Source organism: Chlorocebus sabaeus, chromosome 14 (genome assembly GCF_047675955.1).
Source record: "Chlorocebus sabaeus isolate Y175 chromosome 14, mChlSab1.0.hap1, whole genome shotgun sequence".
NCBI lineage: Eukaryota > Metazoa > Chordata > Mammalia > Primates > Cercopithecidae > Chlorocebus > Chlorocebus sabaeus.
Genome location: NC_132917.1, coordinates 105,845,764 through 105,873,726, shown reverse-complemented (window position 1 = coordinate 105,873,726; position 27,963 = coordinate 105,845,764). Strand labels below are relative to the sequence as shown.

The 27,963-nt window shown below is 36.0% G+C and overlaps 1 protein-coding gene across 1 annotated transcript in view; it reads right to left on the bottom strand.

Annotated features, from left to right (window-relative positions):
• The window catches only part of MRPS9 (mitochondrial ribosomal protein S9), a 55,288-nt gene that overhangs the window by 13,821 nt on the left and 13,504 nt on the right, over positions 1 to 27,963 (bottom strand). Inside the window, exons 3-5 of the mRNA XM_008008275.3 lie at positions 13,790 to 13,852; positions 13,676 to 13,706; positions 5,954 to 6,033 (exon numbers count right to left, since the gene is read on the bottom strand). Of these exons, the coding sequence (XP_008006466.2) occupies positions 5,954 to 6,033; positions 13,676 to 13,706; positions 13,790 to 13,852 (174 nt within the window). The remainder of the gene's footprint in view (positions 1 to 5,953; positions 6,034 to 13,675; positions 13,707 to 13,789; positions 13,853 to 27,963) is intronic.

The window sequence follows — 27,963 nt, the reverse complement described above, 5'->3', positions numbered from 1 at the left end:
TGGCTAGTTAGAGACAACAGTTCTCTGGAAAGTAGATTCTATAGCTTCAACTCCCTGAAGAGAGGTGTACTAATTTACATCAAAAAAATCCTTAAGGGTATAAAATATGCCAAGAACTGTCAACATCACAGATTACCACTGGTAGCTTCTGGTATATTGTTAAGTTTCCACTTAATTTTTAAGGGACACTAGAGAATTAGTATGACCCACCTACACTAAGTTTATATACTGTATTTAACAGTGTAATTTTCAAATATGACAGGAATAACCCAGATGTGAAATGCTGAATCATTAATCACAGCTATGATTAATATTTCATAAAATCAAAGCAAGCCTATCCACCCCTCGTGTCATCAGATTTCCATAATGTATGAGTCAAATTTAGAAGGTGCCTAATTTGAAAATACCAGATGCTCAGGTTACAGAAAAGAAATGCTTAATCTAAACCCTTCTGAGAGCATGAGCACTATGATTTTTAGTATCCTTCTGAAATCTGTTTTGGTTCTATTAAATCATGTGGAAATTCCAATTTTAGGAAGTGTAAACAAGTAACATTTCACGGGGAGGTGATATAGAAAAAGTCGGTTGTATATTGGTACATAACATAAATAGTAACTAATAGTAATTATCTTAGATACTATACAGTAACAGTAAAGTAACTGACTTAAAATTTGTGTTTGTTAAAGAAATCACAGAAAATCAATTTCTTAAATAATCTCCTCAATTTTTTGGCCGCTGGCATATACAAAATCAAATCAACAAATGTAAATATAATCCACTTATCATTAACTAAGAGAGGTTTATGCTATGCATCTCAAGTTCCAAGTTCCAAGTTCCAAGTCTACTTCTGTTGTAGACTCTTGGTATTACTTTGTGAATACAATACAATATACTATATAGATTGCACATCACATAAATGCCATTCAACATACAAAGAAAGTCATCTCGAGATGGATCATATGAAAAAGGACTCTGGGGAAGTCCACATGCAGGAGTGATGACCTGAAAGTTCTTGTAACTCAGACAGCATATATTTTTACTGTTCAAATTAAAGCCCCATCATATAGTATAATAATTATACCATTACAAAGAGGTAATCTAATTAAAACCAACATAGAGACAATAATATGCTGAATCCTTTTCTAAAAAATTAATTTTCTTAATTGGTACACTTGGAGCATACCAGATATACAATGGTAATTATTCATATGGGAGGAAAATGTACATTAAAGACACCTCTAGAACAGCAATTTCGACTGCTGAATTAATTACTGAATTAACTCCTGCTGTCAAGGAAAGTCTTAAAACAGCATGCAAATATGTTTTAGCACCAGTTTGTAGCTTTTTTAAAAATAAGCACTTTACATAGTTGTAGTTATTCCACAATACCTCACTGTGAGAAGGGTCACTATTTTAATTCCATTTTAAAAGACAGCACTACATCCAAGAGTTTTCAACAAGGTCACAAAGACGATCTAGAGACATCTGAACTAAGTAAGAATTCTGTGATACTCAGTCCCCGAGACTTCTGCTAAGAGTCTGGAATCTTCACATAACGAAGCAGCACACTTCTGGGGCTGCTTCCAGGCTTTAAGAACCGAGTAGGTTACTGAAGTCCTTTAAAATGAACTGGAGATTCTCCAAATACGCCAGGAGCTTCTTTCACAAGGCAAATGAACCCTCTTTACACATAAGTTATAAGGATTAGAATTACCTGGTTTTCTCTCACATTTTAAACTTTACTACTTATCCCTTCATTTTACAAATACATATATATTTTTTTCAGTATAAATTTCATCTGTGGCCATGTAACTCCTTCAGTTTAAAGAAAAAGTTTGAAAATATTGAATTGCTTACTGTAAAACTGGTTCTAAAACATAAATGAAGTTTCTACACAATGCTAAGTTCCTAGTGCAGTGTTTAAGAGTTGCATACCTTCCTTTTCTTAAAGACTGAGATGAGGGGAGCTTTTGTAAAACTTCAATAAATGCTTAAGGTATTGGGGCTGATATCAGTCTTAAAACTGGGACTTTATTAACCTCTCTTTTGAGAAAATGTATTTATCTAATGTGAGTAACGCCTACAATGACAATGTACAGAGTTTTCAATATTCTGTACTACGGTCCTCCCCAAGCACTGGTTTTGTGGGACATCAAAAGGAGTTTGGAGTAGAAAGTGTTCTACAGTCCACTCGGTTTGAGCAGCAGAGTGTGAAAGCAACGTGTTTCTTTACTTAAGGACTTCACAGAGCTTGGATTCTACTAAGTGTCTCCTTGTTAGAGTTCCCCAGTACACAATATGTAACATTCCTAAACGAACACTTCAGAGCCCCTTTCTTGAAGAACATTTCACAGTTTGTATTCTGCAGAAAGCACTTTGGGAAGAGCTGGGTTACAGACATGCCTTGACTTAATGGGTCATGTTTTACAAAAGGGTTACCACTTCAGAGTTAAATAATCCCCTCCCATTATGAGTTTTAAAGGATTTTCAACTTACTTTTAGTGAGTGAATTTTATTTATTTATTTATTTCCAGAAACATACATATTGGTAAATGTTTTTTTCTTCAAATTAAAGGACCTTCAGAAACTGAACCATGACTACCAAGGCTGCGGCCTTTGTCACCAGCTTCGTTGTCCTGGACAGGCCCAAGCTGCTGTGGGAAAGGGGGTAACCCTAGTGGGGTTTACAGCCTTGGATCCAACGGGCAGCCCACTCTCTGGCCTAGTCCCTTCTCCACTCCCCACAGTCTTCACCTAGGCTAGCCACAACTCGGTTATCTTGCTGTATAGCATTTTATTTTTTACACAGACATCTATATCCTCTTTAACATTCTTCCCTCTCCTTTACACCTTTGCTCAATTGTTTCAGGAAACTTTATTCTTTCTCTCTTTCTTGAAACCTAAAACCCTAAATCATGTCAGAAAAGCAAACAAGTTCTACTAGCTAAATGGACATTAAGGAAATAAGAAGCCATCCATTTTTGGTGAAACAGCCACCATGCAGGGGATCCCTTCATGGTACTCAATGATGCTTTCAGAAACTCAGGAAGTTTCTTATTTCTTCTTAAATTACTTTTTATTAAGAAATTATTTGTTACTATGGTTTTATACTTTTTTCATTATATACATACATCTTATTAGTGTAAAATAAATGCGTTTTTAATCGACTTTCCCAGGAAACTGCAGACATGCAGATCATTATATCCATAGGAAAATGGGGGCCCAAGTGCCCTGCAAGTGAACCTGTGGAGTGTGGCACGTTTCCAAAACGTGAGACCATCACGGATCAGCAAATCCCCCTTCACTTTATACTTTCCTATCACGCTTCATTTCTGGGCAGGAACAATAAACTGTATCTTATATTTCATGGCTATTTTTCCTCAAAAACCTCCCCATTTCTCCACAGAAAGTGGACAGACTAAATACAGACAACTGGAAACAGGATCCACTAAAGCATCATACACTGATCTTAACTGCAAGGTGCATCAGCGCCATCTTTTATTAATTGCTATAACGTAATATATATGCTTCGTATGCAAACAGTCACCAAATACTCAAAAGAAGATTTGGCATCTTTAAGGAGGATAAGAAAGGTTAATCGGCATCAGAAGGGTGTCCTCACGCCAACTGCACGCAGGCTCTAGATGTGTTTTCCTGTCACAACTCCTGGCCAATGGCATCCAGGCCTCACACAATTACAGTTGGGCAACGACGTGGGAAAAACAGTTTGGCTTAGTGTCTGTTACCCTGTCACATAGGGAAAAAATTCTATCAACGAAAATAAATGGTAGCAACAAGGATTCATTTCCAAGTCTTTAAAGCTTGCCACAGTCTTCAGGGGCGACCTCCCGTGCCGCAGTGGGGACGGCCATCCTGTGATCACTCACGGTGGGAAGGGGACGGCTCCCCTCACCATCAAGACCAGGCAGAACAAAGAGAGTGCAGACAGGCGAGATGGCTCCTAGTGTTATAGCTGACTTTCTACGCCGTGCCTGGCTGCTACAAAAATGCTTCTGTAGGGTGAATGATGAACATTTCGTCACTATTTCAAAGTCTCAGTATCTCCGGCAGGTGATCGTGATATGTGTTATCTGGGAAACTAGGCTGGTGTGACTGCAGCTGTAATTAATAACACCTGCTATACATAATGCTGAAATGTATGCACAGGGCATACATTTAGAAATTACTGCATTGCACTAAAATAGAAAAGTCCAAAGGACTCTTCTATTGATCCATAACAAAACTTAAATTACTCAAAAACAAAGAATGTTTATTGATCAGATATCATTTGACATTTTAGTCAGAGAGTATGGTAACATTTTATCCACTTAGAAACTGATCAGTTTCTTGAACAATACTTTTTAAAACATAAAAACAAACTTAAAAAAAAAAGTTAGGTCTCTTATAGGATGTGTAATTTCCTCATTATGATGGAATGCAACAAAATATCTTGCCCTTGGGTTGCTCAGTTTCAGCCAAAACAAATGCAAATGGCATGTCAGATGACAGCTGTTTGATAAGGCTCCTCTACAAGACCTGCATGCTTTACTTTTTTCCGTGAAACTTGGGATGAAAGGCAGAAGGCAGGAAGAGAATTAATGTAGCATACAGTCTAAAGGCAATGCTACAACCGTGATTAAGTAGAAAAGTTAAAAGGCACAGATTTTCCACAGCTTCGCTGCGTGCAACCCATCCGTGTAACAAGTTGACAGGCCTAGCGCGTCAGCTCCATCATCCCCTCCGACAGCTAAAACGCAGCATTGCATCCCTTTTCAGAGAAAATTTGCGTCTGCACCATGAAGCGTTGTACATTATTTCTTAGCACTGCAGGGGGCTCAAGTCCATATGGAACCTTCACAAATATTACCACAGATCAAACCGGCAGCGTTTGGAGGCAGATTTGACATACCTATTTAAATGAACAGCAGGGGTCCTCGGGCAGCCTCGGGCTGTGCGGGAGAGAACCTCTACGAGCCGGAGCCCCAGCCGCAGCTCCATTACTCAGCAAAGACACACTCTACATTTATCATTCATTTCATTTCTGCCAGGGCAAGAAGCTCATTTGCCCAAGGTCAACAAAAAGCGAAAAGAAGGTTTTCTTTTTTTTTCCCCAAGAAATAAATGTACCTGACAAGTGGGAATTTTGTCCTTTGGGTTTGTGGAGCACAAATAAACAGCAGATAATTCTAAAAAGCAGAGTAAATGTGTGCACTGATTCAAGCCACTGCAATCTGACTGTAGATGGGGGAAGCCCAATAAATATTTCTGAAACTTTAAAAAATCATATAATGAGTAAAATAGAACTTGATATCATGTTCTAAAAATAAAAACAGAATATTGGCATCCAGCCTTTTTTTAACAGCAATTCTGGGGAACTCTTCCAAATTTGCACACTATCAGATACTTATAGCTCTGAAAACAAAACAAAAATTGTTCACAGCACACCAAATGCAGTTGGAAGTCAAACTGTAATAAAATCATTTCTTAGGTTGTTTTGGGGCCCAAATTCTAGGCTCATACACTGCATTAATCTATGAAAGGCAAAAATTGTATATAAATAACAAAAACCAAATGAGAAATAACCATTTGATTCTTTTTCAAGGCAAATGCCTCAGAGCCCCTGACAGCATCATACACTTGGCCTCCTCCTTCCTTACCCTGGAAGCACATGCACACACTATATAATTGAGTTGAACATCTATCTTCAAACATGATTTCAATTTGTAAGTAAAAGCATTTTAAAGACAAACCATTCTGATATAAATTCTATAAAGTTTACCTTTAGCAAAATGAATTAATATAAATCATTTCATCAACACTGTCTTACCTCTAGAAGTCTTATTTTTGTCCATTATAAAATACTAGGTAAATTCTGAAGCTGAGAACAGTATCCAGTATAACTAGTTTTGTAGCTTACAGCTCGTATTATTTATCATAAATGCAATATACTTACGTGCATTAATGAATAGTATGACTGTTTGCCAGTATAGAAGAGATAGTGAAATGGACGGCCATCTTCTCCCCACTGGATTGCTGATAAAAAAGCCAGATGAAAACAAATAAAAATATACACAGAGACAGACCAAATAGCTGCATTTAACCACAGTTAGGAGACACATTTATAATTGAGTAACAAAAAATACAAAAATCACCAACATTTAGAATTTTGATATTTAGTTCAGCATATTTATATGCAAATATTTAGGATATTTAATATTTCATACCATTAACATAAAACAATGTTTACATTTAATTTAAAAATTACTAAATATTAACTATGAGAATTTCTGTAATTTGTTTCAAATAAAAGCTTATAAAATAGCCAAAATCATCTTGTTAGAATAAAAAAATTTAGGCTTGGCTACACACATAATGCCCTCCCATATTTTTAGAAGGGAAAACTGATAAAGTAAACAATGCAGTACATTCAGAGAATCTAAAACAGGTAAACAAAGATGAAAACTAACAAATGTATTTTTCTATGCTACATCGTTTGTTTCAACCCTGTGGTCATCCACCTCCGAGTGTAAAACATTGACAACAGAAGGGCCTCAAAAAGGTGTTGGGTGCAATTCCTTCTGGAATACACATGGCCATTCACATCTAACTAACCACCACCAAGCAAACTGAGAAGTGGTGTTAGTCTAAGAAACAAGACAAATGCTAACTCTGTGTCCTCTGCCCATGCTATCTCTGTTGAGATGCTTCTCTGAAGCAGATTATACTCCTTGGTCCATTACAGAAGTTGTAAACTATTTTCCCCCAGGTCATCACTTGCCTTTTACTTTTACTTACGTTACCTTTCATAATTGAGAAGTTTAAAATATGTAAATAGTCAAATCTGTCGCTTTTCCTCTATGGCAGTGTGACTTGTTTTTTTCATGATTCATCCCATGAAGGAATCCTTTATAGGCATTTTCTCCCTAATTGCAGCGCCCCCATGAAATGTTAATACCACAGGCACACTACACATCTGCTGATGTATACTGTGGCCCACCGGAGGGCCACAAACCATTGTAACAGCTAGGTTTCCCCACCCCCGTGAACCAATGTTTGCCCCCGCTGAGGAAACATGCTTTAAGGCTTTGGGCTCTCTAAAATTACTTTCTTGTATTTCTTCTGGAATTTTTATTTATTTTCATGTTCAAATATTTAATCTATTGGAATTTATGTTTGTGAGGCAGAAATCCAAGAACTATTTTGTCCAGCAAAGAGTCATTATCTCTCTACAGTTTTTTGAATAGTACAGGCTTTTCTATTGAAATACCACCTGTATTATATAGGAGGATGTCTTTCTTCTGAAACAAAGACCACATTTTCATAATAAATGTTGAAAAGAAAGTCTTGCTTGGCTACTTAGCTTGAAAAACCAAATTCTTATTTGCTAATGGCTTATGGATGATTTCAGCACTTTTCCAAAATCATTGTCATAGACTTCATGAATCAAATCCAGCATATTTTCTAATATTTTTCTTTTCTTATGCAATTGATTTTCACTGTATGGTTAGTGTCTGTCAGAAAGTGATTTAAAAAAAGACAAACATCATGGTTGCAGACAAGACTCTACTGGTAAGCTTGGAGATATGTTTGAGTTGAGTCTCATATCATGGGATTGATTTCATTACATATGTGAACGTGTATACACACACACACACACACACACACACAACTTGACTTCACTGAACCTAAGGTATCACAGATTTTAAGATGCCCCATCATGTATGTCAGATATTAAAATTTGAGGAAAAAAAAAAAAGTCTTAGAATTAACTAAGTAAGGCACAAACATATGCTGCCAGTACTCTGCTCATTGGTCTGTCTACCCTGTGTCAGTAACCGCCATTTTAATTAGCAGAGCTTTTTGCTGGGTTTTGATACCAGGTATGATGAGCTCCCTTCATTACTTAAAAAAAATTTTTTTTACCACTACTTCTTGCACAATTAGACTTGACAAGTTTCTCCCAAAAGTTGTACCAAAACTTTAAGTAAAATTACATTCAATTTATCCATAATTTAGAAAGCAGCAATTTTGGAATATTGTCTTCCCTTAGAGAACCATGGAATTTTTCCAACTATTCAGATTTTCACTTCTGATCTTTAACTGAGTATCATAATTTTCTATATAAATCTCATATATTTTGCAAGTCTTATTTGTGTATTTTAGTTTCTGTTTCTCTTGATACTGCCCTCCCCTATTCAGTTATCTATAATACAAAAGTAACTTTACACAAGTAACACATACTTCCCAGATCATATGTTAAAATTCTTTTGCCAGAGCAAGGCGGGAGTTTATTGTTCTGGACTCTCTGTGCATTTACGTATGTACGCCTGCATGACATAGGATTGTCTGTGTGGTGCTTTTAAAGATAAAAGTGGTGTTAAACTGTATTTATGCTACATACACCATTTTTACTTGCTTTTTCAACTCAACGTTACACCTCTACAAGCACAACTAGCTCTATCTCACTCTTTTTACGGCCTATATATTATTCCACAGCATGAGTTTATTTAGCCACCCTGTGATGAACATTTAGACTCTTTCCAATTTGTTGCTGATACAATATTTACAATTTCCAATCTGATGGGTGATAATTGCCTCTCATTATTGTTTTACAAGATGTTATTTCTGACCTCTGATATTTTCAAATGTTTACTGATAGTTTAATTTTTTCCATTTATGAATTGCTTATTTTCCTTTGCTCATTTCTCTAGTAAGCTGTTTTTGTTAATTTGTGAGTAATTTATTCTAGGTATCAGGCCTCCGGCACATTTCAAATTTTCTGGTGTCTTTGTCAAAGAGAAATTTTTAACTTCAACATAAATAATTTATCATCTCTGTCCTTTAGTTTTTGTGATTTAAGGACATAATATCTGTTACTTTAAAAGTATTGAAAGCTGTATGTATATTCTTCAACTAGCCACTTTATTTCTGTTCTAGAGTTTGAATTTCTTAACTCCAAAAACACACAATAATTTTTAAAGTCTTGACCAAACTCTGTTATCTTCTGCATACAGCCTATTTTTCAGCATACCATTAAATGAATTGAGAAAAGGAGGCACATGCATGCAGATACATATGAATGTGTCGGTATGAATATGTAGATATGTATTCGTATAGTTGGAATTCAGTGTTTTTAAAACAGTTCTTGTCTGCCAAAACACATAAAGGAAGTGAAAGACTGCAATTCATTTGCTACCAATAAGACCATCACGTTACTTAGATCATCATTACATGCCATCCCATACTGATTTCTTTGTGTGTAGATGTGGCTGCCACAGAGTCATCAACTGACAGGATGCTCATATGATCTCTAATTTGTGTTTTTACCAAAAAAATTAATGCTCAATTTTGTTAATTAAATTTTATTTATTGAAATGTTTTAATCTTGACTCAACACAGAGAACTAGATAAATCATTCTTATTTTCCCGGAGAGAAAAAAGGCCCTCTGGTATATTCTCTTAATATAAAGTTTACTTGGTTTGCTAGTGTTTTATTTGGTGACAACAGACTATAGGTTTCTTTTTCATGAAATTTGTGTCCAGATTTGATAATTGTGTGAGCCTCTGAAGGGAATTTGGAAGTTTCATTCTTTTCTTCTGCTCTATAACAGTTTAAATGATAACAATAGTTACATCCTCCTTCAAGGTATGTCAGAACTTCCTGACAAAACCTTCTGGGCCTGGGCTTCTTTCATTAGACCTTTGGTGTCCTTTGATAACTTCTGCAGCTTTTAGATTAACACACGGGTACCCAACCCCTGGACCACGGACAGGTACCAGGTTCTACTGATTTTTTTTTTTTTTCTACTGATTTTTATTTGCTGTCATGACTGGTCAACTGGGACCAGAGTGGGTGTTTCACAATAAGAGCACTTGGTTCTATAGCAAGCGTCCCCAGCCCCTAGGCCACAGACCAGCATAGCTTCATCTGTATTTATAGACGTTCCCCATTGCTCACATTACCGCCTGAGCGCCACATCCTGTCAGATCAACGGTGCCATTAGATTCTCATAGGAGCGCAAACCCTATTGTGAACAGCACACGCAAGAGATCTATGTTGCATGCTCCTTATAAGAATCTAAGGCCTGATGATCTGTCACTGTCTCCCATCACCCCCACATGGGGCCATGTAGTTGCATAAAAACAAGCCCAGGCCTCACACTGATTCTACATTATAGTGAGTTGTATAATTATTTCATTGTATCTTACAATGTAATAATAGAAATAAAGCTCACAATAAATGTAATGAGCTTGAATCATTCCGAAACCATCCCCTAACCCCTGGTCCGTGAAATCGTCCTTCACAAAACTGGTCCCTAGTGCCAAAAAGGTTGGGGACCACCAGTTTAACCAATACTCTCCTCATTAAGACATCTGTGGCAATTATATTATTCTTTCAACTACATGTCTGAGAGTCAGTTGAGTCTGGTGGTCATACATACATGTGTGTGCCGCAACTGCCTGGGCCTCTTTACATTCTGGCTCAACTATTTCCTGGCTGTTATGTCCTTGGTAAGTTAAACTCCATGTGCTTTTCATTCCTACATTTGTGCAGTGGGGGAAATTACAGTATCTACTTAATAAACCTATTGTGAAGAGTGTAAGTTAACACATAGGAAGCACTTAGAATTATGCCTGGTCTACTCTGTTTCAATAAACGCTAACAATTCTTACTTGAGAGATTTTTCAAGTTAGAAGAAAGTTACCCATAACAATTGTATACTTTAAAATTACCCTCGGAATATTATTATTTACAATTCTTAATATTGCCCTCTTATGTTTTCTCTTTTTTCCCTGGCCAGATTTGCCAGAAGTTGATTGACTTCACTAGCTTTTTCAAAGAATGACATGGTTTTGTTTATCATACCCCTTCTTTTAAATTTCTTCGCTATGTTCCTCTATTCGATTTTTCTTTTTCTGGCTTCCTGAACTGAAAATTTAGTTCATTTATATTCATTCTTTCTTAATTTCTAACAAATATATGCTTGTCTCTGTATAATACAATGTCCATATTCCATAGGATTTAACAGGAACTGTTTTCATTGTCATGTCTGTAACCTCAATTTTGATTTTCTCTTTAATTCAACAGTAATATGGTTTTACTGATTTTAACTCAGAAAAATCTAACGATATGATTTTTACTACCTGGAATTCGTTAGGTTTTCTTTATGGCCAATTACATCATAATTCTAGTAATAGTCCATAGGCCTCTGCATAGAAAATGTATTCTTTGTATCTGTAACTATAAAATCATGCTGTGTTATTCAAATTTGTTAGAGCCTTAGTTAACAGCTTTTGCTTTAAATATTTCAATGCTAAATGTTGGTGCAAAAAGGTTTGTGGTCATCAAATCTACTCAATGGAGATAAGGTTTTATCAACATAAATTAACATTCTTGTTTCATTGAAGTATTATTCACACTCCTTGAATTCCATTTTGTCTAATATGAGGTGCTACTCTTTGCTCCTGTTGACCCAGTAGTTATCTTTGTTTCACCTAATATTTTTATCACTTGCTTTAAATCATAAAGAGCAAGACTTTTATATTAACTCAATCTAGAAGCTTCCATCTTTTAATAAGGAAAGTATTAGTATGCTATAATCTACCCAAATCTAAAATTCACTGGTACTTTTTTAGCATACAAAAAAATCAGTTTATCCTTTATTTACGAAATACAACAAAATTGGGAGGTAGGTACATAAGCAACAAAAAATATTTTACTAATTCTCAAGGAGTACTGTTTACATATAGCTACATATAGTAAACTACAACTTAAGATAATCCTACCAGAAGTGACATATTTTCAAAATAACACATGGGCATTTTGCAGGGATATACAGAAGTTTCAGTTGATACAACCTGGCTGCTAATAACAATAAACTTCTAATACTGAGAAGCTGGTACAATTTGAAAGAACTAACCAGTCTTAGGGGGCAGATGTATAAGAAGAGATGCAACTAGCAGAGATATAAAGAACGAAGAGAGAGACAGAGAAATAGGTGGGGAGCCTGAGAGGTTACAAAAATAGAAGAGTTAGTAAAGAAGAAGAAGAAAAAAATCACTGTCATTACAAACATTGACTGAAAAGCTACTAGGTGTTTAATAGAAGTTACTGTGCCCTGTGCATAGTTTTACTTCTGTAACACTTGAGTTGTAGCTGCAAAAGTGATGTGCACTTTTAACATAGTCTTCATTTGTTATTTCCCCAAAAGCTATTGTTAGATTGATGGTATAACTTATAATCAACCATGTCTAAGAATTGAGGAAATACCAATGATAGAGCATATTTATAAAAAGATTCAAAACATTTATAACAAGATTCAAACTAAAAGTTATCATTTCCAAGAGTGAACTGGAGTGAGAGAATAAATTCCTAGCTTTGAATGAAAATAGGACTTAGCAGAAATACCACTGCAAAATCAATAAGTCTTCCATGGAAATATCTGCTATCTTACCAATTTTTATTTAATTCTAAACACACTGATAAAGCGGCCTGCACATGGAGCACCTGTGGCCACCCAGCTGTTCTCAAGTAGATCCACACATTTTTGCTGCTAAGTTTCATGCTTACTAGTAGTTGTGTTTACTCCCAAGCCTATTTTATTGCAGTTGTACTTATTTCTATAAATACATGAATTAAGTATTACATAAATAAATGAAATATGAGTGCAAACATAAAGTTCCTACTTCTAGGAAAACTAGGTTGAATGCTCCAGAAAGGCAAGTTGCTAAAAAAAAAAAAAAAAAAAAAAAGAGTCATGCCAACTTCAGTGAGGTTGATGGGAAGAATTTATAGAAATACAAAAATATTCTGCACTCAGATTTCTTAGGAAGTGTAAGTTCACTGCTCCACTGCAAGAAAATCAAAAGTGAAAGACTGCGATGATGCATCAGCGGCATGGTTATATAAAAGCTGCGGGGAGGAGCAGACACACTCACAACCACCAAACCTCTAGGGTCACAGCAAAAGCTTGATGGGTAAGTTCAAGTTACAGTTTGAGTGTTTTTTTAAAGAAATGATTTCTAGCTTTAATACTTTTTAAGTTAACAGAGAACTACTGGTCCTCACTGGATAAGAGGCTTCTAATGTATAGTAAATATATTATTCAATTTCTTGGCAACCTTAAAGCTTGTTGTGTATTTTCTTCAAGATTTTTTTTTACACATTTAAAAGACAAAGAGAACATCTTAATAGAAGCCAGAGAAAACAGGAGACACAATTAGAAGATGGCTAACTGCTCACTAGAAGCATGTAAGATAAGCCAATGGAATTACATCATTAAAGTATTGAGAGAACAGAAAAGAAAATCTATAGTCAGTGAAAATGTGCTTCCAAAATCAAGGAAAGTTTTAAATTTTCTTATAAACAGAAGTTGAATTAGTTGCCAGCAGCTCTGTACCAAACTCTCCTTCAAAAGGACATGTTGGAATGCAAATAATTAGTGACATTCGTATAGTCATAAGCTCTAACCGCCTCTAATTTTAGTATTTAATTTAAAAGATATGGTTTGCAAACTTCACTCATTCATTGTTAGTTACAAAATTTTTTGACCTACTTCGCAACTACCATGACACGGGGGGCCACCCTACAATGTGTGCGCAACTGCTGATATATAACCTGACACGGAAATACGGTAAAGAAAAAACTGTTGATCTCATTCTCGAACAAACTTACCTCTTTGTTTTGGAAAAATCTGTTCAGGATGCTGTAAAATAAAATAATAATGTATTAGATAATTATCGTAACATATAAAAGTGAAATTTTTAAAATAGTAATGAAAATAACTACCTTCATTATTGGCCTGGCTCGTTTCTCAAACAAACCACTTGGGAAAAGGTAAGCAATAGCTCTCTGAAAATATACACAAAGGTTAGTTAACAACTGTTATATAAAAAAAGGTTAGAACTAATAGTTATAGAGTGCTTTCTAAAGGCTGAACATTGAATTAGAGTTTCAAAGCATTATCTTATTGCATAATTGTTTCAATGGGATGATAAAATTACTACACACTCATCCAAAAAGAAAAAATTTTAACTATTAAACTGGTTATTGACAATTTTCAAGTGTGAGCTTTAAATGTGTCACTCCTTGAATATGAAAGCACAAATAATCTCTCTTTTATTTTTAAAGGATCACTTAGAGATGCTCCTGTCCAGCTTCTGTGGAAATGTGCTTAAGAGCAATTGTTCCAGCTCCCAGCTGGTCGTGCACATATCAAAGAGCAGGCTGCAAAGAGCAGGCTCTAAGTCTCACCCACTATGACACCCCTGATGTCTTCAGATGGTCTTTCAACTTTTTCCAGAGTTTTTAAACTACACTCTTCCCAAACAAGTTCTTATTCCATGTCTGTTTTTCAATAGGAATGCTGCTGGCATTGTGGGTGTGACAGCTCCATCACAGGCACCCTTCTCCCATACTGTAGGTCATTTAATATTCCTGGCTTTTTTCCAGTCGACACCAGTAATACCCAGTGCTCGTGATAAATCTCACCCCCACACCTTTCCAAATGCCCCTACATCCTAGGGAGCAGCACTGCCTCCCAGCTGAGAACAATAGCTTAAGCCTGTATAGTGTCTTCTCCAATACCCTGCCTCACCATTAACAACAAAATGTATACTTTCCTTCTTGTTGAACAGTGCCAGAGGAAGAGTCCACGGCCTGGGACCCGGTAGTGCATTTAAATACACTTCTGCTCATTTAGAGAGCCTGTTCTGAGTGGGCCTCCTCTGCCCGCCCACAGAGTAAATGTGTTGGATCAGACTTTGCCCCCGAAAGGAGAGGTCTATAATTTGGGGGTATAAATTCAGTCATATTAGGAAGCCTAATTGTGTCTCTGGGGCAAGCTTCATTCTCTCATTCAGCTTTTTTCAGAACAAAATTACACTTCAAACAAAACAAAAAACCTAGGTCAGACACGGTGGCTCACGCCGGTAATCCCAGTGCTGAGGGAGACTGACGTGGGTGGATGAGGCCAGGTGTTATAAACCAGCCTGGGCAACATGCTTTGTCACGCAGGCTTGAGTGCAAAATAAACAAACAAATAAAAAGTCGGATCAAACATCAGTGTGCCCCTTTAGCAAACTTCTTTGTTTTAACTAGGTCCCTCTCCACCCACCCCCTTCCTTCGCTGCAGGGAAAAAAGGTAGGCTTTTTCTTTTATTAGAGACAGGACCTCACTCTGTCGCTGAGGCCGGAGTGCAGTGGCACAATCATGCTCACTGCAGCCTCGACCTCCCAGGTTCAAGCAGTCCTCCCACCCCAGCCTCAGGAGTAGCTGGGGCTATAGGCTTGCACTACCACACCCAGCTAATTTTTTTTTTTTCTTTTTTTTTTTTTAGAGACGAGGGTCTTACCATGTTGCTCAGGCTGGTCTTGAACTCCTGAGCTCAAATGATCCTCCGGCCTTGGCCTACCAGTATTGGGATTACGCACATGGGCCTTAATAAGTGATACTGCGACTGACTGCCATTTGGGAAAAAAAGATACAACTGAAATCCAAACCTCACATCACATAGCAGAGTAAACTCCAAATGAGTGAGAGGGTTACACATACAAAATAAAAACAAATACATACGACACGGGCGAATTCCTTTATAACTAAGAAACGGGAAAGTCTTTCATAACTATGACTCAAAATTTATAAGTAATTTTAAAAAAAAGATTGACAGGCCAGGCTCGGTGGCTCACGTCTGTAATCCCAGCACTTTGGGAGGCCGAGGCGAGGGGATCACCAGGTCAGGAATTCGAGACCAGCCTAGCCAACATGGTGAAACCCCGTCTCTACTAAAAATACAAAAATTAGCTGGGCTTGGTGGCGGGCACCTGTAATCCCAGCTACTTAGGAGGCTGAGGCAGGAGAATCGTTTGAACCTGGAAGGCGGAGGTTGCAGTGAGCCAAGATCACCCCATTGCACTCCAGCCTGGGCTACAGGGAAAAACTTGGTCTCAAAAAAAAAAAAAAAAGATTGACTAATTAAATTATATTTTTAAAAGAAATATATGGCTCATAACAAGATAAGTGCAATTAAAACCACTGAGAGAACACTTTTTATCTAACAGGACTAGCAAAAGTTCGAAAGTCTGACAGCACACCGTTGGTGAGGCTATAAAAAACACCCTGCCACCTTGCTGGTGGGAATGCCAAATGCTATAACCTCTTCAGTGGGAAGGTGGGAGCTTTCTAACAAAACAACATACATATTTTCCTAGCCATCTGACTCGATGAAGTTACCCAGAAGATCCACCCCTATGAATACAAAAGAACATAAGCACGCGTTATTCACTGATTTATGAGAACAAAATACTGAAAACAACCAAATCCCCATACATAAGAGATTGGCTGAATAAATGAGGGCACATCTGTGCAATCTAGTACTATAGAGCTGTAAAACAGAGAAAAGCCAAGATACAAAAGAAATGTACCTAGAACGCTGCTTTGGTGTAAGAAATAGAAAAAGAAAAGGCATGTAAGTATAGGGGGAAAATACGCATAAGCTTCTTTTTGCAACATAAACACAAAAAAAGATAAGTAGAAACCAATAAAAATCATTTCTCAAGGGCTGGGTGAGAGTAGAGGGAGGGGCACAGGGATGAGGGCAAACTCCTGTGGGCATCCCTCGTATAGTTAAGCTCTGAAGCATGTAAATGTTTTATATATTAAAGAATCATGCTTATAAAGAAACTAAAAATATAACCAGAAACAAATAACAACAACAAAATAATTGCAAAGAAGTCTTCATCTTTACTTGGTAGGCTTATGGCCAGTCAGAACATGGATATTATAATTCTGTAACATTTTATGTATACTGCAGCATAAAGCAAATAAGTAAATATATTAATTTTATGGAGACCAATATTTTATTATAGAAGAGATCCAAATGTAAAAGGGAAAACCCTATAATGTTAAGTAATATAAACTCTTATCTTAAAAACTGTTTCTTGTAATATTCAAAAAATATTATTTCCTAGTTCTGTTCCCTGAAAAAGCATAAAGCAATGGAACTTTAGGAGCAGTGGGAGGATCAACTGGTTTCTACATACATCCCAGTATAAGGAACCAAGTACCTTGGAGAAATGGCTGATTCTAGGCATAAGGCAGACAAAGCACAAAATGAGTCTGATCCCTTTTTAGAGACAGTGAGATCCCATCTCTACAAAAAAAATTTTTAGAAGTGTGGTGGCACATGACTGTAGTCCCAGCTACTTAGGAAGCTGAAGCGAGAGGAATGCTTGAGCCCAGGGGTTCAAGTCTGCAGTGAGCTATGACAGCGTCACTACACTACAGCCTGGGTGGTAGAGCAAGACCCTGTCTCTAAAAATAAAAGAATAATGATAATGCTTCACAACACACTCAATATGTGACATGCACGTTCATGTGCACGCACACACCTACACATACACACACACACACACACACTTGGGAGGAGAGGCAAGAAGAAAAAGAAAACTACTTTACAGAACAATATGTTATAAAAGTAAAAGTAATGACAGAAGTAGAAAAATCACCATTTTACAACTTCCAAATTAACCATCAATTTCAGGCAAGGATCACCAACAAATGCTAAAGCCACTGGCTGAAAGGTTACTGAAGAATGGAAATTTCACATGAACTCAAAATATTACCCTATGGATTGGTTACAAAGGGAAAAGGCTACTTCTACAATAAGAGGTCTAGTGGTCACCACTAGAGGGATCAGTCACAGCAGGACAAACTGACTATGTACTTCTTAGACTTTGTGGATGCAATGAGAAGTATACAATATCACCTAAGTAGTATCCTTTATACATTTTAAATCTGATCATGACAAAGCAAGCAGAAAGCCAGGATGTGACACAATTGTACAAGACAAGTGGCCTGGATTCTACAAAACAACCAGTCAGCTATAAAGACATTCTGGGGAAAACTGAGGAATTTTCACGAAGATTATATATATGGCATATAGAATTATTATCATTGTATCAGATGTGATATTGTGGGAGATAATGGTATGAAGAACGTACGCATTTAGAATGGTATGAAGAATGTACCTATACATATTGATATATTTTGGGGCTAAGTTTATGTGCAATTTTCAATGGATCAATAAAAAATGTTTTACATATACAAAGAGACAAAGAAAATGTGGCGAAATGTTAAAATCTGGCAAATCTAGGTGATGGGGGTATGTGTTTATATTTATTCAATGAATATTCAAGTTTTCTGGAAATTTGAAAAGTTTCAAAATACAAAGGTGGGAAAAAATGTTAAAAATTTAAAAATAGATAAGATTTTCCCAAACGCAACCTGTCTCAGCAAAGCCAACACTAGCCTATAGCACTTGTGGCCCATCTAGACCTCAGGCCTCGTTCTCAGTCATACAGGGCAGCCCAAGGCTGGTTGGCATCTTAGCAAAGGGATCACTGAAGCCAGGGCCTGGATCAGAACACTAGACGGCGTGGAAGACTAAGCACAATTCTTCGACTTAGAGTGAACACACTGTAACCACAAAGGAGACAATTCAATCAAGTTTCAAGCTGTCATTGGCATCATTTCCAAATATGAAAATTACTGTTAACTTACGTGACCAATGAATAGAATCCTAGAGGGAAACGAAAATTGAAGAATTGCAACCTACAGCTGGATTTGTCACGAAGACTAAGACAGAAAAGTCAGGAGGAAGCTAATGGGTGGAAACTGAAAAGAAAGCATCGATTGCAAAGGATGTCTAGGGCTTACGGGCAATCTCTCTTTTAAAAAGACGAAATAAGCCAACAAAGAATTTGCTAGAAGTTTTTTGAAAGTATCAGAAAATGTGGTTTTGCCTTTAAAAATTTTTTCTCAGCTAAAAGGAAATTAATACACACTTATTAAATTATAATTCCTCACTATATTAGGTACTATACCAAATACTGTGAAAAGGTCCACAAAGCAAAAGATATCATGTCAGATAAAAAGCAATATTGAACATTTGGTGAAAACAATGAAAAACAAAACATGAAAGAAAAACGAACAAAAGAGGGAACAGGAAATAAAATAGGCCAGTTGTTTTTAAACCAAATAACAAAACACACAAAACAGAAAAGGTTCATTCCCGGCACGCGATCTGCCATCTGTTTAGTATGTGTGGAACAGTAGTAACACAACCTAACCTATTACTTCCATTTATCTCCTATGGGCATTCTATGCAGAATTTTTTCTTTTTCTTTTTCTCTTTTTTTTTTTTTTTTTTTTTTTTTTTTTTTACAAATTCTGAAGCAAACAAAGGACTATGTGGCTATTATGAAAAAAAAATTGTGTTGCTTTCTACGTCTGCTTAACTTTCAGTTACCACAGTCGTTAAAACACAAGTGGATGAATATCCTTTTGAGATAAACAGCAAATACACATAATGAGAGAATCTTGAGTGCTAGTACTGAGTTGAACAGCCTTACAAATATGTTTTGGGCAGAGTATTACGTGCTATAAAACAGGAATTTTACTTTCACTAAACACTGCAGAGTTCAAAAGAAAGGAAGCGGTGAACATGAAAACATGATGAAAGTGTAAGTAATAACATAATCCTCATTGTGTCTTATTATAACCATAATAAGACTTTTCAAATACTACCACTCCCAGTGATTCTGATGTGCGAGGATATCAACTTTATCTAGTTGTTGTGAGGATTTACAAAGGTATTTGTAAAAATACAACACAGTAGTCATTCAATACATATTAATTAACTATACAAAAATGTTCAGTTTATGTAAAACACATTATTTCCCATATTATTTTATGACATAAAATAGCATGCATTCATGAGCTCTATTTTACAGATGAAGAAGTAGCAATTCAGTAGCTTACACTGAAATAAATGGCAAAGCCAGAACCTGAACCTTCTGAAATTTAATTTCATAACATATGCTCCTTTGTTCATACCAGGGAACCAATCTTCTCTCAGGTAACAGATTCGCTTTTTCACTGACATCAAGGACATCCAGCTATTTAGTAGTAAAATTAGGAGAAAAAGCCAAATGTGCTTAAAGAAACAGATTATTTACCTAAATAAATTTTACTCAACAAACATTTATCCCACCTGAGTTCTAGGCACTCTGCTAGTTTAGAAAGATACATATTAAGATATGGCTCCTGACCTCATTCTATCAGTGGAGACAGATGCACACATAGTCTCAAATACAGGGGCTGCTGTAATAGTACACATAAAACAACATGGCATGATAAAATAATACACACAGGACCTATGAGAGAAATATTTACAGGTTACACAGAGGGTACAAAGGAGAGTGGTCATCTACTCTTTTCAGTGATACTTTGCATCTGTCTCTTTTTACCAGTCATCCAGTCATTTATTGCTTTCTAAACAAATGCCTTTGCAAATTGTTTTGTCTGCCTGGAATACTGCTGTTGTTCTTCTCCACTTAACATATCGCTGTTTGTCTTTCAAGATCTTTCAAGATCATAGATCAAATGCAGCCATATCTGGAAGTCCTCCCTATTCCACTGGGCTCTCCATTACTCCTCTTGGTGCCACCTCAGTCAAACAGAGAACGAGCCTCTTTCAAGGTCCACACCATCTGGCCATTCCATTCCCTCTCCATCCTTGTCACTGCCTTCAGCCTCCACATTGCTCACAGCACTCATGAAGGGGTGAGGCCCACCTTTCTCCCTTCCACATACCAATGATGCCACATTTGTGAACAACCTCAAGGATCATGTGAAGCACCCATCTAAACAAGACTGTGCTTCTGGTGGCATCTAGGCCCATAAACAACTCAATTCTCACTCGCATTCCTGTCCTGAGAAGCAATCACCCACTCCCCTAAGTACCCACTGCTTTCCTCCCCAGATTTCAATCTGGCCTAACCATAATTCTGGTCCTGCAATTACTTTGTCAGGGGTCACTGAGGCCTTTTTTCAAATCCTGTGGCCTTCTTTCAGGTCTCATCCGCAGGAGGCTGCTGGCTCCCTTCCTTCTTGTAGCCACATTCCCCTCCGACCTCTCTGCAAGTTTCCTCTTGATGTCCTCCTAAACACACCTCTGCTCATCCCTTAAGTGCTGTTTCCTCAGAGTTCCATCTTTGATTCTCTTCCTTTCAAGTAAATTTATGTAGGGAGAGAGACCAAATCTATTTCTGTAGTTCTAAACTATTTGTCAACTTCCTTAGGGATTTTTCCATTTACGTATCCAAACAGCACATCCAAAACTGTTCCTCAAATAACTTATTTTGCTTTCTACCAGTTCTTTTTTCTCCCATGCGCTGTTACCAAATCTTTGATTTTACCTTGGTCGTGTCTGCAGGTGTGTTTTTGAAGGCAAAAGACCTTGTCTTAGTCAATAATTTCTCACTCCAGAATTAGAACATAGCAGATACTCAAAGAATAAATCAACAACCAAATGGATTGCAGGGCGCTAGAGAGAACCAACTATAAAAACTCTTTTATAGACAACTAGGGAAATGTAAATACAAACTCATAGACAAAATTTTCCACCTCCTGCTACAGACTATATTCAGATTAATTTTCTTAGATGTGATAGTGATATTGTGGTTATACAGGCAAATGTCCTAATTTTTTGAAGATATATTTAGGAGGGAAGCATCATGATGTTTGTAATTGTATTTTACTTTAAAATAAAATAGTGCAGCCAAAAAAACATAAAGTTGAAGCAAATACAGCAAAATGTTAAGAAGTTAATCCAGGTGACAGTCATATGGGTACGCATTGTAGAATTTCTCTTTTTCTGTCTGAATGAAATTTTTCATAAGAAAAAGTACACAAATTAGTATTGACTGCTGTTGCTATTAGACCAGGGTGTTTTGATGTTTCTCCATTCTGGTTCCAACATCCATGCAATATACATATTAATACATAAATATGTATGTATATACATATGAAAGTCATATAAACCTTTTGTTCTTCTATAATTTGTGCCTATTTTAATAAATTTTTGTTTGTTTTTTAGAGATTGGGTCTTACTAGGTTGACCAGAAGAGCAGTGGCTATTCACAGAAGTGATCATGGCGCACTACAGCCTTGACTCCTGGGCTTAAGAAATTCTCCTGCCTCAGACTCCCAAGAAGCTGAGACTACAGCATGTGCCGTGGCACCTTGTCCATTGCTGTTTTATTTAGATAAAAGCAACCATGTTCTATACTTCTAAATTTCTTTTTTCTCTTTTGTAGTATTTTTGAACTGTTTTCAAAGCCAATTCTTCAGGTGTTTTTAACTGCTTCAATGAAAGACAAAAGAGAAACTGTAAACCAATATTACTTATACTTCCAAGTATTCTCTTTCCTGTAAGTAACACAAGGCAAAAACTACAAATTCTTATATGGGAAGAAATGAAGGAGCAATCCTAACACGTCCAGCAGAACTTCCTCTGATAATGGAAATACTCTGTAACCTGTGCTGTCCAAAATGACAGCCAGTAGCCCATGTGGATACTATGCCCAGTGTCACGTGGTTGGTGCAACTGAGGAAGTAAATTTTCATTTTGTTTACTATCAATTTCATTTTATTTACTGTCCATTAATTTTAATCGTGCAACTCAGCACTGTACTAACGTTACTGAGATGTATTTCAGCAAGGTTTTTTAAACTTCATTAAATGGTTACAAGGTTAAAGTCTGTATTGTACTGTTATTGATCGAAATTAACAAACATACCTATTGTTACAAGACAGAATATTAACAACCAAGTAGTCTCCAAATAGGGGATTTCTACAACAAAGCTGGTAATAACGGCCATTGAACTACAGCATGTCATCTATACTTAATGTGAATCCAAAACAAAAAAGTGCTGAGAGAAAAGAAAGAAAAGGTAAGAATGTAAATTTTAAAAATTTAATCCAAATAAGAAATGGAGTAAGGTAATCCTCATTAGTAAACACATTTCTTCCATTTTTAGGTTTTAACTAGAATACTGATATTCAACAGTTCCCTAAAATGAAAGCAAAGTATTTGAGTATATTCTTAGGCTTAAGTCAAAGTATAAAAGGATTGCAGACTCAACCCAGAAGCACTGGGTCAGGAATGCAATCTCTATTAATTAGGCATCCCAGCTGGGCAGTGGGTTTGCAGCTGTTAACTTGATCAATGACTTACCTAAATGTCATCTCTACTGATTCGCTTATAAATTACCAGCAAGTGAGACTAATGTACAGGTGCTAATTTATTTAAACTGTTCTCTACAGTTCTACATAGCTTTACAAACTGCATCTGGCACCTAATGTTAGCTGTCAGTTGTACTTAGACATGCCTGTCCTAACGACTCTGTTCATTAGAAGTGAGCACAAATTATGAAATATTGTGAAAAATGATACATCAAATGGAATGGGCACAGCAAATCAATTAGAGAAACTTCATATAGCATATTCACACTTAGGAGAATAAAACATTCTGGTTTCAGAATGAGGTCTATAATACCAATTAAAAAGTAATTGGTAGACTTCAGCAGTGCTATATATCAATTTGCTGGCATTTTTCCTGAAATTGTATAGTAATGTAGAACTTAACTTTTAATTCCCAAATAAAGACATTAGTAAATGCAAGTGCAAGTCTGTATTCATAATATTTAATATAACTGAAAGGTCTCCAAACTAAACTTTATAACAACTACATGCTTCATTGGAAAAGGAAAATGCAAATATCAGTGGTCCTCAACTTTTTGGTGTTCACAGTATGATTTTGAGTAAAAGAATTTTTGATGGTGCACATGACAGGATTAAGAAGCTTCACTAAACAGGTTAGCAATCACTGTTACCCCACGTCTACTCTAGCACAAGGAGGTGTTACAAGGTCTATAAAGTTAGATTGGCACTTGCTGCCCTCCTCACCTACTTGTTCTTTAGTCTTGGGGTCAATAAGGAAAACTGTTTCTGCTGCCTCTGTTACTCACTCATGGGCTTAGTTCTTCAGTTTCCATACACACCAAATTTTCTTTACACTACAAAACAAGACTCACTCAGCTCAAGTTTCCATCTGACAGATTCCTCCTAACAGTTATGTATACTCTTACAGCCAAAAATAATTTTTATACACTGATCAACATTTGGCAGTAACCTGTGAAAGATTTATGAAACAGGAGTTGAGGATAACAGCATTAAGGTCTATTTGCTAAATATGTAGTCTGCATTTAAAGTACTTTCAGCATAACACCATACACACTACTAATTTTGTTAGAGGCTACATGTTTTTCCTCCTGTTAGATCTTCCAAGGTTATCAGTAGCACCATCATGGTTCAGTGAGTAAGAACAACAGGTAGTTTATTTTGTTTCAATATAATTTAAGAAACTGGGCAAAAATTAAACTACTTTGAAATGAAATTCTATACCTGCCAAAGACTACTTCCTTTTTAGTTATAGCACTTTACTTTTTCACCAATAAAAATAATATTTTTCTTGTAAATTTAATGAAAAGATTGAGTACCAATTTAAGTTAAATAATCCTAGAAAAAAAATTCCAAAATATATAGAATCCTGTAGCCCTAATAATGATAAATCTTCTAAGTGATAAAACTTTAAAATAAGTACCACCAGCGACAAGCAGAATTATTTTCATTCAAAAGTTTTATCCATCATATTCCTTTTGACCAACTCACATTGTACTCTTTAATAAACTTTACTGAGGAAGCATTAGCATATTAGATTAGCTAGGTGTAATTTACACACATAAATTATATATGCTGTATTCGGTGAGGCCAGATTTCTATTCAAACTTAACCCTCTGAAGTAAAGTTGTAAAACTAGAAATCAATGAAAACGACCTATAAAGAATTGCAATAGCTGACATAAATTCATGGATTTACTTACTAGGAGGGCACATAGGTCCTCATTCAGAGTCCAGTGGCTTTTAGTTTTAATTCACACACTTAACAAGTTTAGTTATGCCAGAAGGTTGGAAGACAGGTGAGGGTGGCTAGAGGAAGACACATAGACATAAGACATCTTGACAGCAAGGGAGATGACAAGAATCAGTAATACAGCAGAGGCGGGCCATTCATCGCAGGGACAGTCATGCTCTACCAGCCACAGTCAGGGGCTAACAGCCATACTAAAAAGGAAAATCCTAAAGCACTGTAAGGTTAAATTATACTCACTATATCCTACTAAATAAGGTTAGGGAGACTGAAATTTATTTTAGAAAATGTTACCTAAAAAATTAATCTGAAAGAGTAGAAAGAACAGTCTTTGGATACAGAAAGACCTTGTACAGTCTTAGTATTGCTAAAAAAAAAAAAAAAAAAAAAAAAAAAAAAAAAAAAGAGAGATAACCTGCCCCGTAAGGTTTTTACAAAGATAAAATGTGGCGATGTATATCAGGCTCCCAGATGGCATTTCACACATAACACAGAAGGTTTTTAGTATATGGTAGTAATTTTCATTACAAATAACACTTAAAAATAGGTTTCCCTTATCTGGAAAATTCACCTTTGTGGAATATCTAATTTCCTGATCAAACTAAATAATTAGAGAAAAGTTACTGCACCTAGTCTTAATTAATATGTTAAAAGCCAAATATTTTAAAAGCATTATAACTTCTAAATATGTAACAGCAATTGCAACGGAAGCTTAGAATATTTTCTTGATTTTGGATAAATTATTTTTGTTTTCAGAAATAACCAATTGTTGCAGCCTGGAAATGCTGACTCATCAGCCATAGTGTCTCTTTCAGTTGATATACACTGTTGAGCCACTTATAAAAACAACAGTTTAAAAAACATAAATGAAAACAGAAAACCATATGAGTATTTAATTTTAATTCTTTAGTAATGGTTGTCACGGTCCTCTTTTGCTTTTACATCTACTCAGGTGCCACAAAGGTGGAGGGGATCCACTAAATTTAATAAAATGCAATACCAAAAGGGGTGCACTACATTTAATAAAATGCCACAAGAGTCAGTGAAGCCGATCAATCACCTGCAGCAAAGTCTAGCACAGCAGAATTATGTCACTGGTGTCAAGGAAAATGGTTAACGCTAACTTCCATAAGGTCTTTTTAGATACCAAGCTAGGTGAGACAATGTCAACCTACAGGAGATAAAGCAATCTCCCCTTTAGTCAATCAGTGATAAATCAATGTACCCAACAGTGTTTCAGATGATTCTCCCCAGCACTCATTCTCAGGTGGCATGGAAGACTTGTGTGACAAAGCAGAGAACTAGGGAACGATTCCAGTTATGGCAGATGGTATTTATTACTGTTAATAGTAACAGAAATAATAACACATTGCATTAATCTCATGCCTTTTAGATATATTCTGAGGTAGGCAAGTTAGTATTACTATTTTAGAGATAAGAAAATCAAGTGACAGAGAGCGCTGACTTGCTCAACTACACTAGTTAGTGACATCGCAAGGAATCTCCTAATCCCAGGTCCTGTATTTTTCTACAAGATCATTTCAACTACAGTGAATTTTTAATAAAAAGACAGAAAAAAATCCATCTAATAAAGCTTTCTATGTGTTCTGCATTTACATTCCTCACAAGAAATTCAACTTCATTTTAGAAGAGTCTATATATTTTAAAGAAGCAATTGGATGTTTTTTCCTATTAATTCATGATTTGATTACTTAATCTAAAGGTAGATTTTTATAATATTCGGTTAACACAATCACACAAGATGACATCAAGTTGCTTTTACCATATATACACACGCACAGTTTTAAAAGTATAGAATAGCTGCCACCACTTATCTTTACATAGTGATGTTAAATATCTCTTCTCTATCACAAAAAAGTGCCAAATTTAGACTCTGAAAATAATTCTATATTTTGAGAACTGGAACTAAATACATTGTTTAAAATTTGTTTCTACCTGATTGAATGATAATGTATTCACTAAGCTATAGGATCCTTTTAGATTTCTCTAACTATTAAAAATGTACTCTAGATGGAATCACCAGTTTTTATCTTTTGTAAATACTCAAATAAAATTTTTAAAAGATATTTTAATATATGAAATAATTGTTTTAAATCTTAAATATTTTGCTCAAATGCAATTAAAAAATGGTCTTCACGATCATTTAGTAATTGGGTAACTAGTATGAAAAAACTAGTTTCTAAAATATATAACTAATAGCTTAATCTGAATACAATGGTGCATAATTTGTCTATGTGAAAATTATAGTGAGCCTAGACTTTTAACTATGTACTTGAATTAAATTATAGACCATGGCTACTCTATATAAATTAAGTCCTCATGAAAATAATATTAACATCCCAAACTAATATTCTGGGTAAACATCCAAGCAATGAACAAACTACTCCAAACAACAAAATTCATGTTTAATACTTACACTGTGAAAATACTTATCCCCTCAGACAAAATTACAAAATTTTTGAATGATTCTGTTTTCAATAAGCTACATATGCCCCATGTACATCCAAAAAGGTAGTTAAGTGGGGCTGGGCATGGTGGCTCATGCCTTTAATCTCCCAGCACTTTGGGAGGCCAAGGTCAGAGGATGACTTGATGGCAAGAGTTCCAAACCAGGCTGTCAACAAAATAGCAAGACCTTGCCTTTATCAATCAAACAAACAGACAAACCAAAAAGGTAGTTAAGAGTTGCTCAAAAACATGTTAGTGGTAAACTTAGTTGGGTAATGAAATCCTACTGCTGAGAACAGTTACTCAGGGACACATAAACCACAAGGAGAGAGGTACCATTTTAAAAAGCAAGCAGTTAAACCCAACAACAACAACAACAACGCACAAAGAAAAGCCCAGGCCCAGACAGCTTCACTGGGGAATTCAACCAAATACTTCAAGAGGAATCAATACAAATTCTTGACAAACTTCCAAAAATAGAAGAGGAGAGAACACTTCCCAACTCATTCGATGAGGCCAGTATTACCGATATCAAAACTAGACAAACACTTTAAGAAAACTACAGACCAATATCAATTAGACATAAAAATCCTCAAGAAAATGCTAGCAAACCAAATCCAGAAACACACAAAAAAGAGTATATGCACCGAAGTAGTGGGAT